At 53.7% G+C, this 14,673-nt stretch overlaps 1 protein-coding gene across 2 annotated transcripts in view; it reads left to right on the top strand.

Annotated features, from left to right (window-relative positions):
* The first annotated feature begins 210 nt into the window (after nt 1–210).
* Nucleotides 211–14,673, top strand: part of MAP2K3 (mitogen-activated protein kinase kinase 3) — a 28,465-nt gene continuing 14,002 nt past the window's right edge. Inside the window, exon 1 of one of the 2 annotated variants that reach the window (XM_054271044.1) lies at nt 211–282. In XM_054271044.1, the coding sequence (XP_054127019.1) occupies nt 267–282 (16 nt within the window). In that variant the 5' untranslated portion in view covers nt 211–266. Of the gene's footprint in view, nt 283–12,777; nt 13,002–14,673 lie in introns of those variants that run through there. The other variant, XM_054271043.1, reaches the window with a different exon arrangement.

The raw sequence follows: 14,673 nt of genomic DNA, 5'->3' as shown, positions 1-14,673 counted from the left end.
AACGCCGCGGCGAAGCCACGCCAGCGAGGGGACACCGAGGCCACCTCTCCTGAGGGGCACCAGCGCCCGCCCGCATCACTTCACCCTCTCAGCCGCGCCCAAGAACCGCAAAGCCGTTTCCGCGCGGGGGCCTTAGCCCCGCCTCCTCACGGCGCTGGCCAATGGCGGCGCGGGGGCGGGCCCGGCGGGGCGGCTGCCGGCGGGGCCGCGGCGGGCGGGACTCGCGGGCTCCGCTCGGGCCGGGCCCGCCGGGCTCGCACAGCGCCATGTCCCTGCCCAGAGGTACGAGCGGGCTGGGAGGGCCGGGGGGGAACCGCGGGGCCGGGGATGGTGCCAACCCGCCGGGCGTGGGCTCCCCGCCGCTTCCTCAGCGCGGGCCCCGCTGGTTCCGCAGCCCGGCGGCGCCGCTGCGGCCGGAGCCGCGATGCGCGGGGCTGCGGGCGGGGATGCGCGGAGGGACCGCGGGGGACGGGGCGAGGCTGCGTTTGGCGTGGGGACAGCGACAAAAACAGGCGGGTTTGGTTTTCCCTGCCTTGAGCTTCCGCTCCTTGGGAATCCTGCGCTGGGAGCCCTCGCCGTGGCTCAGCCCGGTGGGAAGGACCGGGCTGGGGTTCCGGGCGTGGGCCGTGTCGCCTCGTGTCGGTGTCGGGGCAGGGCCGGGAGCCGATGCCGGCGTGTGCCGGGGGTGCCTCGCTGCTTTCCCGCGGTCCCGGCCGCGGAACGTGACCGTGTGTCACCGGGGTTATTGTGGAGCACGGCCGTGACTCAGGTGTCCCCAGCGGCAGGTGAGCACCGGCCGGCAGGTATCGGCCTGGGAGGGATGGATGGATGGATGGATGGATGGATGGATGGATGGATGGATGGGGACAGTGGCTCTGCCGGTGTCCCGGTGCTCCCCGGAGCCCCATCCTCACACCGGGCGGAGCAGGGAGCGCACGGAGTGCGCATTCGAGTGCTGCCGCCCCTCGAATCAGCGGAATAAAATCCGAGGGTTTTTCCCTGATGCTCTGGAAACTCGAAGTCAGGAGCCATGTGAGCAGATGAACGCGCCTCCCGTGACTTTTTTTTCTTTTCCAAACCCCCCCGGTTTTAAACGCTCCGTGTCTTATCCGGAGGGAATGTGGACCTGAGTTTCCTGTTTGCTGTGTAAGCAGGGGGTGAATCAGCAGCGATTTTCGGAGCTGCTGAGTGGAGCTGCTGACTCACAGGTAGGAGCACATGCCTCCAGCCATCCAGCCTTGGAAGGGATCACCCAGGCTTCTTAAAAGGCTGGGACACCTGAGCCCACACCTTTCCTGGGCTGCTGTGCCGGACCGGCGGATGTGTGCATGGAGGGACGAGGTGAGCCTGGCCCAGGGACCACTTGTTCTCCATGGGAGATGATGCTCGAGCTGAACCTGGAGGATTTTGGGGGAAGCAGCAAGAGGTGATGCTTGGAGGAGCACCTGGGAGCGCGGTGCTGTCCTCAGAGGAGGTTTGGAGCTGCTCTGTGTGTGCAGGTTTCTGTTGGTTTTGATAAACTGGTTCATTCATGCAGTTAAGCTAATGTCCTGTGATGGAGGTATCACACATGTGCTGAGAGCTCTGAGTCCCTGAGTGACCTGAGCTCCTTTGCTTCCATCAGGGCAGCAGCAGCAGCACGAGGCTGGATCCTGAGCGTGTGGCACACATCTGCCTCCTCTCACCCTGCCTCTCCTTGCCTGGCACCTGCCTCCCAGGGGGTTTTTCCAGGGATGCTCACAGGTCTGGCTGTGTGCACCTGCTGCTCGTGGCAGCTGCTTCCCTCTCTTTCTGAATTTAAGCTGAACTTCCCTGGTTTTCCTCAGGGAATTTCAGTGAACAATCTCAGTTTCCTTTGCTGGTTCTCCTTGGGTTTGTGTTGCTCAGGTTTGTAAACAGAGGCCGCTGTGTTGAGGCTCTTGGTTGGCTCTTTCTGTGACAGATGCCTTCCAAAACTCACCTGCCATCACTTTGGCTTAGTCACAGGGCTGTCTCCTGCCTCGGGAGGTTTTTGGGACACGTGGCTGGCCGTGACACTGGTGATAGGAATGGTGCTGTGCCGGGGCTTTGCTCTGCACTAAACATAGCTTGGGAGATAAACACCTTCTGGGGATTTTGTGGAGCTTAGGGAGGACTTTGGCTTTCTTTCTTCCTCTTCCCATTGCTCCTGTCTGCTTGATCCAAGTTATCTCGCAGGATCTTGTATGTGGGAGAACATCTCCTGTGTTATCTCGTGCTGTTGAGGCTGATGTTTACTCATGTATGCAAAATCTCCCTGTTTCCTCAGGTCACCCAAGTTCCCTTGAGCTGTGTCTCATGGCCTGGGTGGCACTGTAGGAGGAAATTGGGAACAAAGCTGAGGAAATTGGGAACAAAGCCTTGGAGCTGTCCCTGTGTCCTCCTTGCAGAGCTTTGCAGGGGACACAGCCTCTGTCTGCAGCTTGCAGCGTGTGGCTGGGTGTGATTTTCCAAAAGGTTCCTCCTTTTTCAGGGAATGGATGCTGTGCAGGGAGGGTGTTGTATCCCAGAGGTTAAAGCAGGAGGGGATTGAAGCCTCAGGGAATTTTCACCTTTTGTGTGGGTGCGGGAACACAGTGGAGGATGCAAGGTCTGAGACTCTGGGGATACAAAACCAGGCTCTTGCCTTTTCCCTGGGCCTCAGAGTGTAACTTCTGCCTGCCCTGCACGTGGAAATAAATCCACGTGGAAATAAAAAGGAGCTGGCCAGTGGGAGAACAATTGTTTCCCAAAATTTTGGAGTTTGCTGGGAAGAGCAGCTGCAGGGATGGAGGGAGGGTGAGTGCATGGGTGGGATCTGGAGGGAGAAGACCTCCTTGTCCTGTCCCAGCGCCGATGGCTGAGTAATTCAAGTGTTTTTCCTTAGCAGGAGATTGTCCTTTGGGAATAGAGGTGCTGTTGGGCAGAGGGATCAGATCTGTCTGGAGCCAGGCTGTTCCTCTGGAGAGGCAGCTCTGCTTTACCACAGAGGCTTGGAAAAGCCAGCAGTGAGAAATGCCAGGGCCTGGGGATGAACTGGTGCTTGTTCTCGTTGCGCATCTATTCTGGGTGGGTAAATAAGCGGTGCTGCCTTGTCCCTGCCGTGCCCTGGCCGTGCCCTCCGTGGGAGCACACCACTGTTATGCAACTCAGTCTGTGAATCCAGCACTGTCTCATCTGCCATTCGCACTTTTCCAGCTGCCATCCCCAAAAAAAGGCAGCTCTGCCAAAAATACGCGTGTGGGTCGTGACCTGCTGAAGCAGGACCTTGGCTCTGGGCTCCTGTCCTGTCCAGGCAGAGCAGCCACCAGCCTGGTGTGAGTGCTGGGGGATGTGGGAGCTCTGATCCCATGGAGCCATTATTTAATTGGAGTTGAAGCATCCTGGAGCTCGAATCCAATTAATTGTAACGATCCTGGAGCAAGCACAGCACTTTGCTCCTGCCTTCCTCCTCTGCTGCCATAACGGTGGGTGCCTGGAAAGTATCATGCTGGATGTGATAAATATTTAGCTGTGCCTCAGAAATGCATTTCCCTCCCTGGAGGGATGCTTCCCTGCTTTTCTTTTAGTGGGTAATGAGTCTCACTGCAGGCTCATCCCTTTGTTTTCCAGCTCTGAGCTGTGGTCCAGGGCTGAGCTGGAGTTTGTTTGCAGAGGTTGTTGTTGTTGCTGGAGGAAACTCATCTGTGCTTTGTAGAGGCTCCCATTGGGAGCAGCTTTCTGGTACTGGTGATTTTGTGCCCCAGAATGACACCTCTGCAGATGTGGGGCTGGCTCTGTGGGTTTTTGGGTTGGACAGAAGATGTTTTTCCCTTGTGTTGGTTAATAAGGCACAGCCTGGGCTGGCTGTTTGCTGGGCAAAGAGCTGGGAGAGGAACTTGTGTTGGCCGGGGAGGTGATTTTACTCGATCAACAAAAAGTTTGGGGTTTTGCTGGCGTGACTCAGGACGGCTTGTGGGTTCATGTGGAGCTGGATCTGCCTGCTGCCTCTTGCTGACAAACCTCTGTAGCACAGGTCAAGTGTTAGTCAGGGATTTGGAGTGGGGGAAAGGGCAGGGAGGGTTTTTTTTTAATGATGGAAACTGGAAGTTTCTGTTGGTTTTTTCCACCTGGGAGATTTTTCATCTCCTCACAGCCTCTTATCTGTGTGGGGGCAATGCTGCAGTGGTGCTGTGGCAGTCCCAGTGTTTGTTGTCCTGAGGAGCTCTGGAATTACTGGGCACAACTGCAGCGATCTCAGGTGTCACAGTGCTGCCTTGTGGCCCCAGTGGGCCTCAGTTTGCCCTGGATCTGAGTCTGCTCCATTTTTGGAGCTGGGACAGGGCTCCCTGTGTGCTCCTTTCTCTTGCAGCCATTCCTCTGCCCAGCAAAAGGCTGGAGCAGAGGTGCTGCTTGTGTGGGATGTGGTGGGTTATAGGATTTGGGAAGGGCAAGGGCAGGATTTGGGTAGGGGAGGAAGGAAATCATTATCTTGTGCTGGGGACCTGCAGTGGGGTGAAGTGAGGATGAGCTGGAGCCCCTCCAGCACCCACTGAGCTGCCACAAACTCGCTGCTCTTGCCTGCTCTGTGCCCAGGGAGGGGCACTGCTGAGTTGATCTGTGCTCTAAGCCTTAATTTCATCATTTCAATTTAAATTATTTTTTGATAAAATTAAAAAGATAAATTTCCACTAAAAGCATAACTTATTAGAGAAGGCAGGATGAGGAGGAGACAACACTTACCAGAAGTTGTTTGTGGAGTGTTCACCCTTCCTCCCCCCTCACCACCACCAAAGACAAATCTGGGTTTGGAAAGGAAGAAACCTCCAGAGTGCTCAATACAAGTAATTTCCCATCAGAGGCTGCTAACCTTAGCTGTGGTTTGGCTCTGGCATCAGCCAAGCTGCTGATGGAGCTCTCTGGGAATGGCTTGGACCCTTTTCCTCCCTGGGATCTGCCTGTTGTGCCCCTTGCCACCAGCGTTCATCCCTGCTGCTCCTCTCCTGCTGTGGTAGCGCCTTTTGGGAAGTGTAAAAAGCAGCTTTTAACTCTTGTATTTAATTTCTGAACGTCTTGGAGCTTTCTCATGAGGAATGCACAAATCCCTGCAGCTGGGATGGGGCCCTGCCAGCACCACATCCTCCCTCAGCATCCCTGGGTGATGGCTGTGGATGGGGCCAGCAGTGCAGGACAGAGGGACAGGAGGGGAAGCAGCTGTCCTGCAGGGCCTGGCAGGTGACAGTCATGTGTGTGACAGATCATAAACACGCAGGGCTGGTTACGTGCACGGGCTGGGGGTGGCTGAGGGGAGGATGACGGGGTTATCTGGGGTGTGTCAGCTTGTCTGGGCTTGCAGGCCAGTTAGAAACTGCCTTGTGGTGTGTGTGTGTGTGAATTCCCTCCCAGCTGGGGTCCCGTGGGGATGGCTGGCACAGCACTGGGCTGGCTGCTATGGATGTGTTAACAGCAGCCTGACCCTGCTGGCTGGAGGGCATTTGGCACAGCTGGAGCAGATGTTCCCTCTTGCTGCACAACAGAGAGTGTTCCCTGTCCAAGCTGGTGAAGGACAAACACGCTGCAGGACGGAGGAGTTTTGTGCTGTAGTGTCACGGGCATCTTTTATAAAAAATCCTTTCCATAGGATTTTTTCCTCCTGAGAAGCTGAGAGGCCTCAGGAACAAAATGTAAGCAATGGTTATCTGCTGCTGTGGGATGCAACAGGTGCATCTGTGATTGGTCTCATGTGGTTGTTTCTAATTAATGGCCAATCACAGTGAGCTGGCTTGGACTCTCTGTCCAAGACAGAAGCTTTTGTTATCATTCTTTGCTATTCTATTCTTAGCTAGCCTTCTGATGAAACCTTTTATTCTGTTCTTTTAGTATCGTTTTAATGTAATATATAAAATAAAATAATTATTAGAACTCCATGTTCTGAAACATGGAGTCAGATCCTCATCTCTTCCCCAATCCAAGGACCCCTGTGAACACCGTCACACTATAGCACCAAGATCTTGCTTTGCTCGGTGTGGGAGTGAGAAAGCTGAGGTTTGAGGGGGGAGATGATGCAGCAGCAAAGTGTGCAGCCCTTGGGGTGGCCCCTGTGAATCAGCCCTGAGCGCTGGGGGCATGGCTGCAGGGCTGTGCTGTGCTGTGCTGCACACACCATGATGTCTTTGCAGCTCGTCACTCGAGGTGACGTGGCTCCTGTGCTGAGGGCCAGATGTGCTCATGCTCAGGGCTTTTGAGGAAAGCTGCTCTGCATAGTTCACAATCCCCTGCTGCTCTGCGCTGCTTGGCTTCTCTCCTGACCTGCTGCCAAGTTGCACCCCGGCCAAAGCTGAGATGATCTCGTGCCGATGCGTGGCTTTGGCTGCTCTTTGTCATCTTCCAAACACCTCTGAAAGGTGCTCGGGGGTAGGTGACAGGCCCAGCCCCACGTGCCTGTTTGTAAAACCCCCAGAAAATCCCTGCTGGCACGGGGCAGGGCAGTGTGAGACACTTCTGTGTGTGTGTGTGTGTGTGTGTGTGCACGTGTGCTCAGCTGACTTCTGAGGCTTCCCTGGTGTCCCCAGAACTAAAATCCTCCACCCTGTGCCAAATCCTGACCTTTTTCACTGACCGCCTCCCCTGGGGTGGTCAGGAAGAGAAAAAATAAGATATAATTGTACAGAAAGAAGGATGAAGGTGCTGGTGGGTGGTGATGTGCTGGAGGACCAGCCTGGACCTGACCAGCCCCTGTGCCAAGCTCTGTCTGCCTCTCTTTGGCAGCACCCGTTTTCCTTGAGTCTGGAAGCAGCTCCACGCTGCTTTAAGGCTGCTAAAAAGAGGGATGTGGTGGGTGTTGTGATGATCTGCTTGTACAGCTCCCTGTGTTCACTCCCTGTTAGCATCTGCAGCCTGTTTCCCTCAGGTTTTTGGTTGATCCCTGCAATTATTTGGCTTTGGGCATCAGGTGCCCAAGGATGGCTGGTGCCAGCCAGGTCTGGGGGTGTCCTCAGAGCCCAGGATACCTGCAGGGCTGCCTCTTGTGCTCTGCTGATGCTGCCTTCTCACCCAAGAGCAGCTTTTTGCAGGTATTAATTACACCTGTCCCTGCCTGGTTTCTTGAAGGGTTGGAGGAGCTGCCTCCAGAAATAACCAAGCAGAAATTGTGGGTGAATTTCTAATTCTTATCAGCCTTGTGTGTGCTGTGCCGTGCCAAGGTGCTTGAAAACCACTCAGCTTTTCCTCCAGCAGCTCCCCTGTAGGTGTGATGTTTTTGTGTACATTCCAGGTACCTGTGAGAGTTTTCCCCTTAATTTTGGATCCACAAAGGGTTTTGTGTTTGGTAACTGTGGGTTTCCCCAGGGGGTTTTACAGCCTCAGCTCAGTGAGGGAAACCATGTGTAAGCATCCCAGGGACAGGAGGGCAGGGTGTGTTTCCCTTGATCTCAGACAGGTTTGATGTTTCACACAGCTCTTTCCAGCTCCTCTCTGTGACCGTGTTCACAGGGGTTTTTGGATGAGAGGAGAGACGAGAATGTTGACTCCATGTTCAGAAGGCTTGATTTATTATTTTATGATATATACATATATATATATATATTACATTATAACTATACTAAAAAGAATTAGAAAAGAAAGGTTTCCTCAGAAGGCTAAGCTAAGAATAGAATAGAAAAGAATGATAACAAAAGGCAGCTCTCTCGGACTCTGTCCGAGATAGCTCCGTCTTGATTGGCCATTAATTATAAACATCTAAGAGGGGCCCATCACAGGTGGACCTGTTGCATTCCACAGCAGCAGATGATAATGGTTTACATTTGTTGCTGAAACTTCTCAGCTTCAGCAGGAAAAATCTTAAAGAAAAGATCTTTCACAAAAGATGTCTGCGACACCTCTCCACACATCACCCTGCAGAGAGAGCGCCTCTCCTTTCCACAGAGCACGGATGTGAGGCTCGCTCTTCTGAGAGAAAAGGGGACTCTTAAAAATTGATTTGCTCTTACTCAAATGGAAATGGTTCTTGGAAGCCCTGAGTGTGCCCCGAGACAGCTGCAGGCTGGGCTGGGCTGAGTCACTGCGAGTTCTTGGGCTGGGATGTGAGCCGGATGCGCCGGGACCAGCCCGGCTGTGGAGACCTCTGCCTTCCTGGGATGGAGAGGCAGCTCTCTAATCTGCCTTTACCAGGAAAAACCTGCAGCTCTCACTTCCCTGAACCCTGGAAAAAGTGCAGTGTGATAGGGTGGATGTGAGAGAGTGACAGAAGGAGGGGAAAGAAGATCAATCCCACCCAGAGGAGCAGCTGTGGTGGCAAAGCGCCGCTGAGCTGTGGGCACGTTTCCTGGGGAGCTTTTCCTCGTCATGAATCAAAGCTGCCCTGTGGGTACTGGGCAAATCCAGCAGAAAATAAGTGTTTTCCCCACACAGACCTGGTCCAGCCTTTGATAAGAGCCAGGGTGATGCTGGGCAGTGGGGTGGCAGTGTGCTGATGCTCCAGCCTTTAACTGGGGGGAATTTTTAAAGTTTTGCAGCAGGGAGTGTGATGGAACAAAGGAGAGAAATGTTCACAGGTGATTTCTCATGGACCAGCTGGATGTGGGATTGGTTCTGGGAGTGTGGATGGAGTCTGTGCTGTGGGCCAGAGGAACAGGGATGGGAGGGAGAGCAGGAGGCACATGCTGTGGGCCATAAGGAGGGATGGATGGGAGAGGCAGGGAAGAGGGTTGGCACTGAATATGTACCAAAAAGAGCAAAATTGTGCTGTGGAACAGCAGGAAATGAAGGGAATTGTACTGCAGCACTCTCCTGCTGCTTTCTGTGAGCTGCTGGAACAGCACCCTGCTCCAAAGGGAATAATCCAGGGTTTTCCCTGCTCCTGCACCTCAGAGATGTGGTGCTGGCTCAGTGCTGGAGGTCAGGAGTTTTCCTCTGAGGGAGCTCAGGCTGGGGAATAATGTCACTGTGAACCCTCTGAGCAGCTGCTTGGCTGCTCCCCAGTGCAGATGCTGCTCTTAAAGTCCTGCCTGAAGTGTGAGGGCCAGGAAAGCACCTGGGTCAGTCTCTTGTTTCTGCCTCTCTCCCAGAGCAGGCAGCTGGGAACGTGAAGGGGTTTTTTTTTCACCTCCATAAATTCCATTTTCATAGCAGGTGTCTGCTCTCTTACATCATTTGCGGAGATGACATCACTCTATCCCTGCCCAAAGCAAATGGGAGGGAGGATGGTAGAAATCTCTTTTTTTTCCTAATTTTTCTTTTTTTAAGAAGCAGAGAGGGGAATACTTTGCTCTCTTGATAAGTTTACAAGGACACCTGGAAGTACTTGAATGATGCCAGTTTGGGTAGAAAAAGTGCCTATTGATGCTGGAGTTGAGTTACTGCTGACAATTACAAAGTCAAACTATTCCCTTTCCCACTGTGCCTCCTGTCAGGCTGATCTATTCCAAGGACAGTTTGAGTTTTCTCTCCCATCAGGAAACTGTCACTAGCCAGTCACATCAATTCCAAGCAGATTTTATTTTTTCATGGCTTACCCTATGGAGTGAGAAATCAAAGGAAGGGGTGATGCTGGTACCTGCTGGCAAGGAGAGGGGCACAGGTGATGGATGATGCATCTGGCTTTTTTTTCTTCTAGTGTGTTCTTTGTTTTTCTCTAAGCATTGTGTCCTTTGCCTTCCCCTGACAATCCCAGGGCATCAGGGTTGGGATTCCTTCCAGATCTTTGTCTCAGGACAAAGCTGAGCTTTGAAGAGGTGCAGTCTCAGCCACTGCTTTTTTTGGGGGGAAATCCAGTTGGAGCAGGGGATGCAAAGGAGGCAGTGTCCATTTTTTTGAGGGAAATCCAACTGAAGTGAAGGATGCAAAGGAGGCAGTGTCCATCCCAGAGGATGCTCTGCCTGCACCCCAGCTCAGTTCCTGCTCTGAATAGCTGCTCTTATGACTGTCCCCACCTTTGCACAGGGGTTTTGCACAAGCTCTGGTGCAAAGCACCACAACTCTGGCCATGTACCTGTTGTGTCCTGTAATGTCACCGTGTCAGTGTCAGCCAGACGGGGCTTCTCAGCTTCCTGAGGGGACTCTGGCCCCATGTCACATGTGGGAGTGGAGCCCTTGTGTTCCATTGTCACGGGGCAGGCTGACACATGGGGACAAAATCAAAGGTTTTTTCCAGCCCTCGAGGTTGTGCAGGTAACCTAAAAATACCTCAGGAATGTGGCTGGGCGGTGACATCCTCCCGGGGCTGCCCCAGCGTTATCTGGCTGCTGCGCGGAGCCCGGGCGTGGCTCTGAGCCCCGGAGGTGCCTGTGCCAGTGCCTCTGCTTGTCAGACACTCTGGCTGAGGTGCCCATCCCCAAATTCCTCGCTGGACACCGGGATGTCACATCCTGCTCCCTTGCTCAGCCTCATCCGGAGCTGGTGGCACCGTGGCTGTGACGTCCTGCCATCCTCTGATTGTCCCCAGCCTCATGGACAATGCCATGCCCCATCCAAGGGGATGAGAAGGATAACACTGTTCCCTTTCCACCTGGATTCAGTTCAAAGGCTCTGTTTTCAAGCAGAGTTTCCAGCCTGTGTGTCCTGTGCATAGTGGGGCACATAAGGCATCCCCATGGGATGTGTGGAACAGTGAGCACATCCCGGACTGGGGCAGTGCCTGCACTGCAGCCTTGACCAGGGAAGCTGCTGCCATTCCTGGGAGATGTGGGCTCATCAGGCAGTGTGTGCTGGGATGGCACAGCCAGCTGGTGCATGGGCTTGTCTCTGAGCTGAGGGAATTAAGTATTCCATGAAAATCAGGCTGTCCCTATGGTTAGGCAGCAGCTCTACTTAGGGGACAGGTGAATTAATTAATTCTGTGGTCTATCCCTATAAAAAGCTCCTTTCCAAGCCCAAATGGGACACTTCTGCTGCTCATGGCACAGCAGCTCGTCCCCTTCTCCACTCCCTGGCTGTGATGGTGACCCAGCCTTAACTGCAGTGGCCTCGGGAGGGGCTGTGTGTCCACAGGGGAAGGGTGGGGAGAGGGGCCCAGCGTTGGCAGGGCACTGTTTGAGCTCATTGCTGTTTTTGTGGGTGTGCTCTTCCCCTTATTCAAGCCAGCCCCCTGGCAGGAGGCTGCTGGGAGGGATGGGAGCCATCCTTGTCCCTGGCTCTGCCCTGTGCAAGTACCTGAATTCTTCCCAGGGTTTGCTCTCCCAGCATCCCTCACCTGTTTTGGGGCGACATCCCTCATGGGGAGGCTTTGTTAACACCACCTGATGCTTTTTGTTCCCCTGGGATTACCTGTGCCCTATAAAGGACTGGATAATTTCTGGCAAATTATGCACGTCTGGTTATTCCAACTGTACCAGCAAACCTTTGAAACAGTTCCCAGCAGTGAGACTTGAAAGGATGGTTGGGTTTGTTTTTATTTCTTCCCTTTTTCCCCCCCTTGTTTGTTTACTTTTTAAGATGCTTTTGAGATGTCAGGAAGCTCAGCTTTACACCACCCCTGGTCCTCGGGCGCTGAAACCCAACGGGACAAATTCAAAGGAAATCTTCTTTCCCATCCCACCTGCTGGGTTAGGGACTTTCTGCTCCAGAGCAGCTCTGACTCTGTGGGTGTCTGTGAAGATCCTTGGAGTGTCTGTGTGTCTGGGTGAGAGGGAATTAGCTGTTAATGGAGTGAGTGAAGGGAGGGCAGCACGGCACTGCTCTCCCCAGGAGCGCTGGGGACGGGTGCTGGTGGCTCTCAGTGCCATCTGCAAGAGCAGCTCCTGCGTCAGCATCCTTTATGTGCTGATGATCTGTGCCTGAAACTATACCCTGGGAGTGGAAATGAGCCTGAGAAAATACCTTCCGCAGTCCTTCTGGGGCTTACATAAACACTATTTAAAATTAGAGCCACTCATTATGTTGGTATGTGCGTTTACCTTGACCTCTGACTTTTCAGCCTGCAAATGTGCCTGGTCCAGGCACAGCCTGGAGTTGGGAGAGAGCTCAGCAGCAAAGCACTGGTAGATTTTCTATAATTAGTTTAAGGTAAAGAATCTGGTACAGTATCTCCCCTCCAGGCTGACAGGGAAATCGAAAACAAAACTGCAGCCTGTCAGAGCTGAGCCTGGCTTTGATCAGGAACATCAGGGCTGGCTTCTGCTGGAGTGGCTTTGAGGGAAAGGGGAAGAGCAGCAATTCTTGGCCGTGGCTTCTCTTGCACGTGCTTGCAGAGAAATGGGTGCTTTTATTTTCCCACTCTCCCTTGCTATTTCCCAGCCAAGTGCATGCAGCAATTTATATTTTGCTACCAGAGATGCCGTCTCGGCTGTCACCCTGGAATAGCTGCTGAGCTCCGAGCTGGCATTGTCATGGAACAATATTTCTACTATTTGTTGTGGTAATAGTTGTTAGTGGCAGAGCAATTACTGTGTCACCTGCAGCACAACGAAACGTGACCTCTTTCCATCCCAGCCCCCTTTGGTGCCCAAACCATCGAGCCTGGGCTCTGCTGCTCGGTGCCAGGGCTGTCCTGGAGCAAGGGTCACTCCGGTGGGACGCCTGGGCCTGCAGGCTGGCTCGGAATGGTTGAGTTTGTGGGAAGAGAGCGTGTCCCACCGGGATGCACTTCAGCAATCCAGCGCTTCGGCAGCTCCCGGAGCTGGAGTTTGGCTCCCCACCAGTTTCCTGTTGACGTCACCTGCTATTTCTCTGCTGCAGTTTTTACAACTGTTGAGCTTTCAAGGGTAATCGGAGCCGAGTCCGGCCAACCTCGGCAGCTGCCGATGAGCGAACGCGGCTCTACCTTCCCCAATCCCCCCGGCTTGCCTTGGCTGCTGCTCCCAGCCTTGGGGACCCCTGGGATTTGGGGACACAGGGCTCTGTGAAGCCAGCGGGTGCTTGGGGCCATGCATTCCCACTGAAAGGAATCAGCGGTGCTTGCAAGAAGTGCCGTGCGCTGGATCCTGCGGGAATTTTTTCCCCTCCCTCCTCCAGTCCGCCCCCATCCCTCTCTTGTGCCAGGCGTGCAGGCGCTGCTCTTCATTTCTGGGAAACCATGGACAAGAAGCAAGGTAGATGTTGCAATTTCCAAAACACGTGGTGGGGGAGAGCAAAGGGCTGGTTTTGCTGCTAAAAGGGGCTGTGTAACTTTTCTGGGCTCAATCCACGCGGTTTTGTTTCTCCTGGCTTGGGCAGGGGGTCTCTCTCTTTGCAGCTGGGGATCTATTTTTAAAGCGCTGGAAAAGTTGCATGTTTCGTGGGGTTAAAACTCTGGCGTCTTAATTGTTTAAAAAAAGAAAAAAAAAAATCAAATCCAGCATGTCTGAAGGAAAATATGCAGAGGGTGAAGCCGGCTTCTGGCTCTGGGGTTGAATTGCATTCCTGGGACGCAGGGTTTTCCAGCAGCTCTTGGTGGCTGTCCCCTGCCTGTTGCACGGGCAAGGTGGGTGCCCACGGCCCCAGCAGTCAGCAGCTGTGATTCAGCACAGGCTGAGAGGCTGGTTTGGGGCTGCAAGGGGCTTTTTGTGCAGCGTGGTTCTTTCCTGCTGCTCGCCGGCGGTTTTGCAGAAGTGCGGAGCGCGCTGACCCGCGGGAGCCCCTCTGCAGCGGGGCCTCGGCGCCTGATGAGTGATGGCTCTCAGCAGGTTGAGAGCCCTTTTTCCGCTTCCATGGATAGCTTGTTCCACTCCCAACAGTGGAAAACAGCACAAAGCGTGCCTGTGAGGAGCTGGCTCTCATGACCAAGCACCCAAATTCCCCTCTTTCTGTTCTGCACCCTGCCTCCAATTTATTTCCTTTCTTTTCTTCTTTTTTTTTTTTTTCCTCCTTCATGTTTTTTTTGTTCCAGCTCTTTATTTGCAGCAGGGCTGGGATCCACCCTCCAGCTTTCTGCCCTATCCATGGCATCTGACTCTCCTCCTTGGATCCAGGAGAACTGAGATGCATCCAAAACACTTTCCCCAGCACTAACAAAGCAGCACAGCTCTCAGAGCAGCCTCCCGTGCCCAGGACTTCACCTGGGGCTACAACCAGAGCCCTGGAGAGGCAGTGGTGAGGTTTAATTTCAAAGGTCGACTCAGGCAAATAGTTTTATTTGCAGTTCTTTAGATTGTCCTGTTCATTTCTCTCCGCCCACGCCAGCAGAGTGGGAAGGAAAAACCTCCCGTGGAGAGGTGCAGCTCAGTAGGGCTGAAGTTGGTGGTGGCAAAAATGAGGATTCCGGTGTTGAATTAGGCAGTTCCAGGAAATGTCTGGTGGTTCTTAACTGGTGGTGGTTATAGCATGAGAAAGAATCTCTTTGGGCTTTTTTTTTTTTTTTTTTCTCTTTAGGAGGAAATGGTTCCTTTCTTAGCATAAAGGATGCAGTTACGTGCCTGCAGCGTCACGTGGGTTGCAATTTCATCCGCACCAGGAACTTCTGTCAGCTAATTTTCCCCTGCCTGGGTGCAGGGCACTGTGCTGTGTGTGTGTCTGTGGCTGGCAGCCCTTTCCTGTGCCCAGAATGGTGCCCTGCCACCCCGTGGGCTCAGGGCTGGCAGGGATAACCAGGACACGTCCCCAAATCGCCTTGTCCTGCTCCTGCCTTTTGGCCTTTGCAGAGGGATGTCTTGAGGGGAGCTTGTGCTTGCAGACACCCCTCTTGCAGGAGCCCAGTGCCCTGGGAATCTGGAGCATTTCCAGGATTTTCAGGTGACAGAAGCAGTTGTGCACATTCTGGCAATTCCTCCTGCAGGGACCCTCGCA

This window comes from Melozone crissalis, unplaced genomic scaffold, assembly GCF_028551555.1.
Source record: "Melozone crissalis strain CALT ecotype California unplaced genomic scaffold, PUWL_Pcris_2 ptg000012l_1, whole genome shotgun sequence".
Lineage (NCBI taxonomy): Eukaryota > Metazoa > Chordata > Aves > Passeriformes > Passerellidae > Melozone > Melozone crissalis.
Note: the sequence above shows the minus strand (reverse complement) of the source record. Positions and strands in the feature narration are given on the sequence as shown.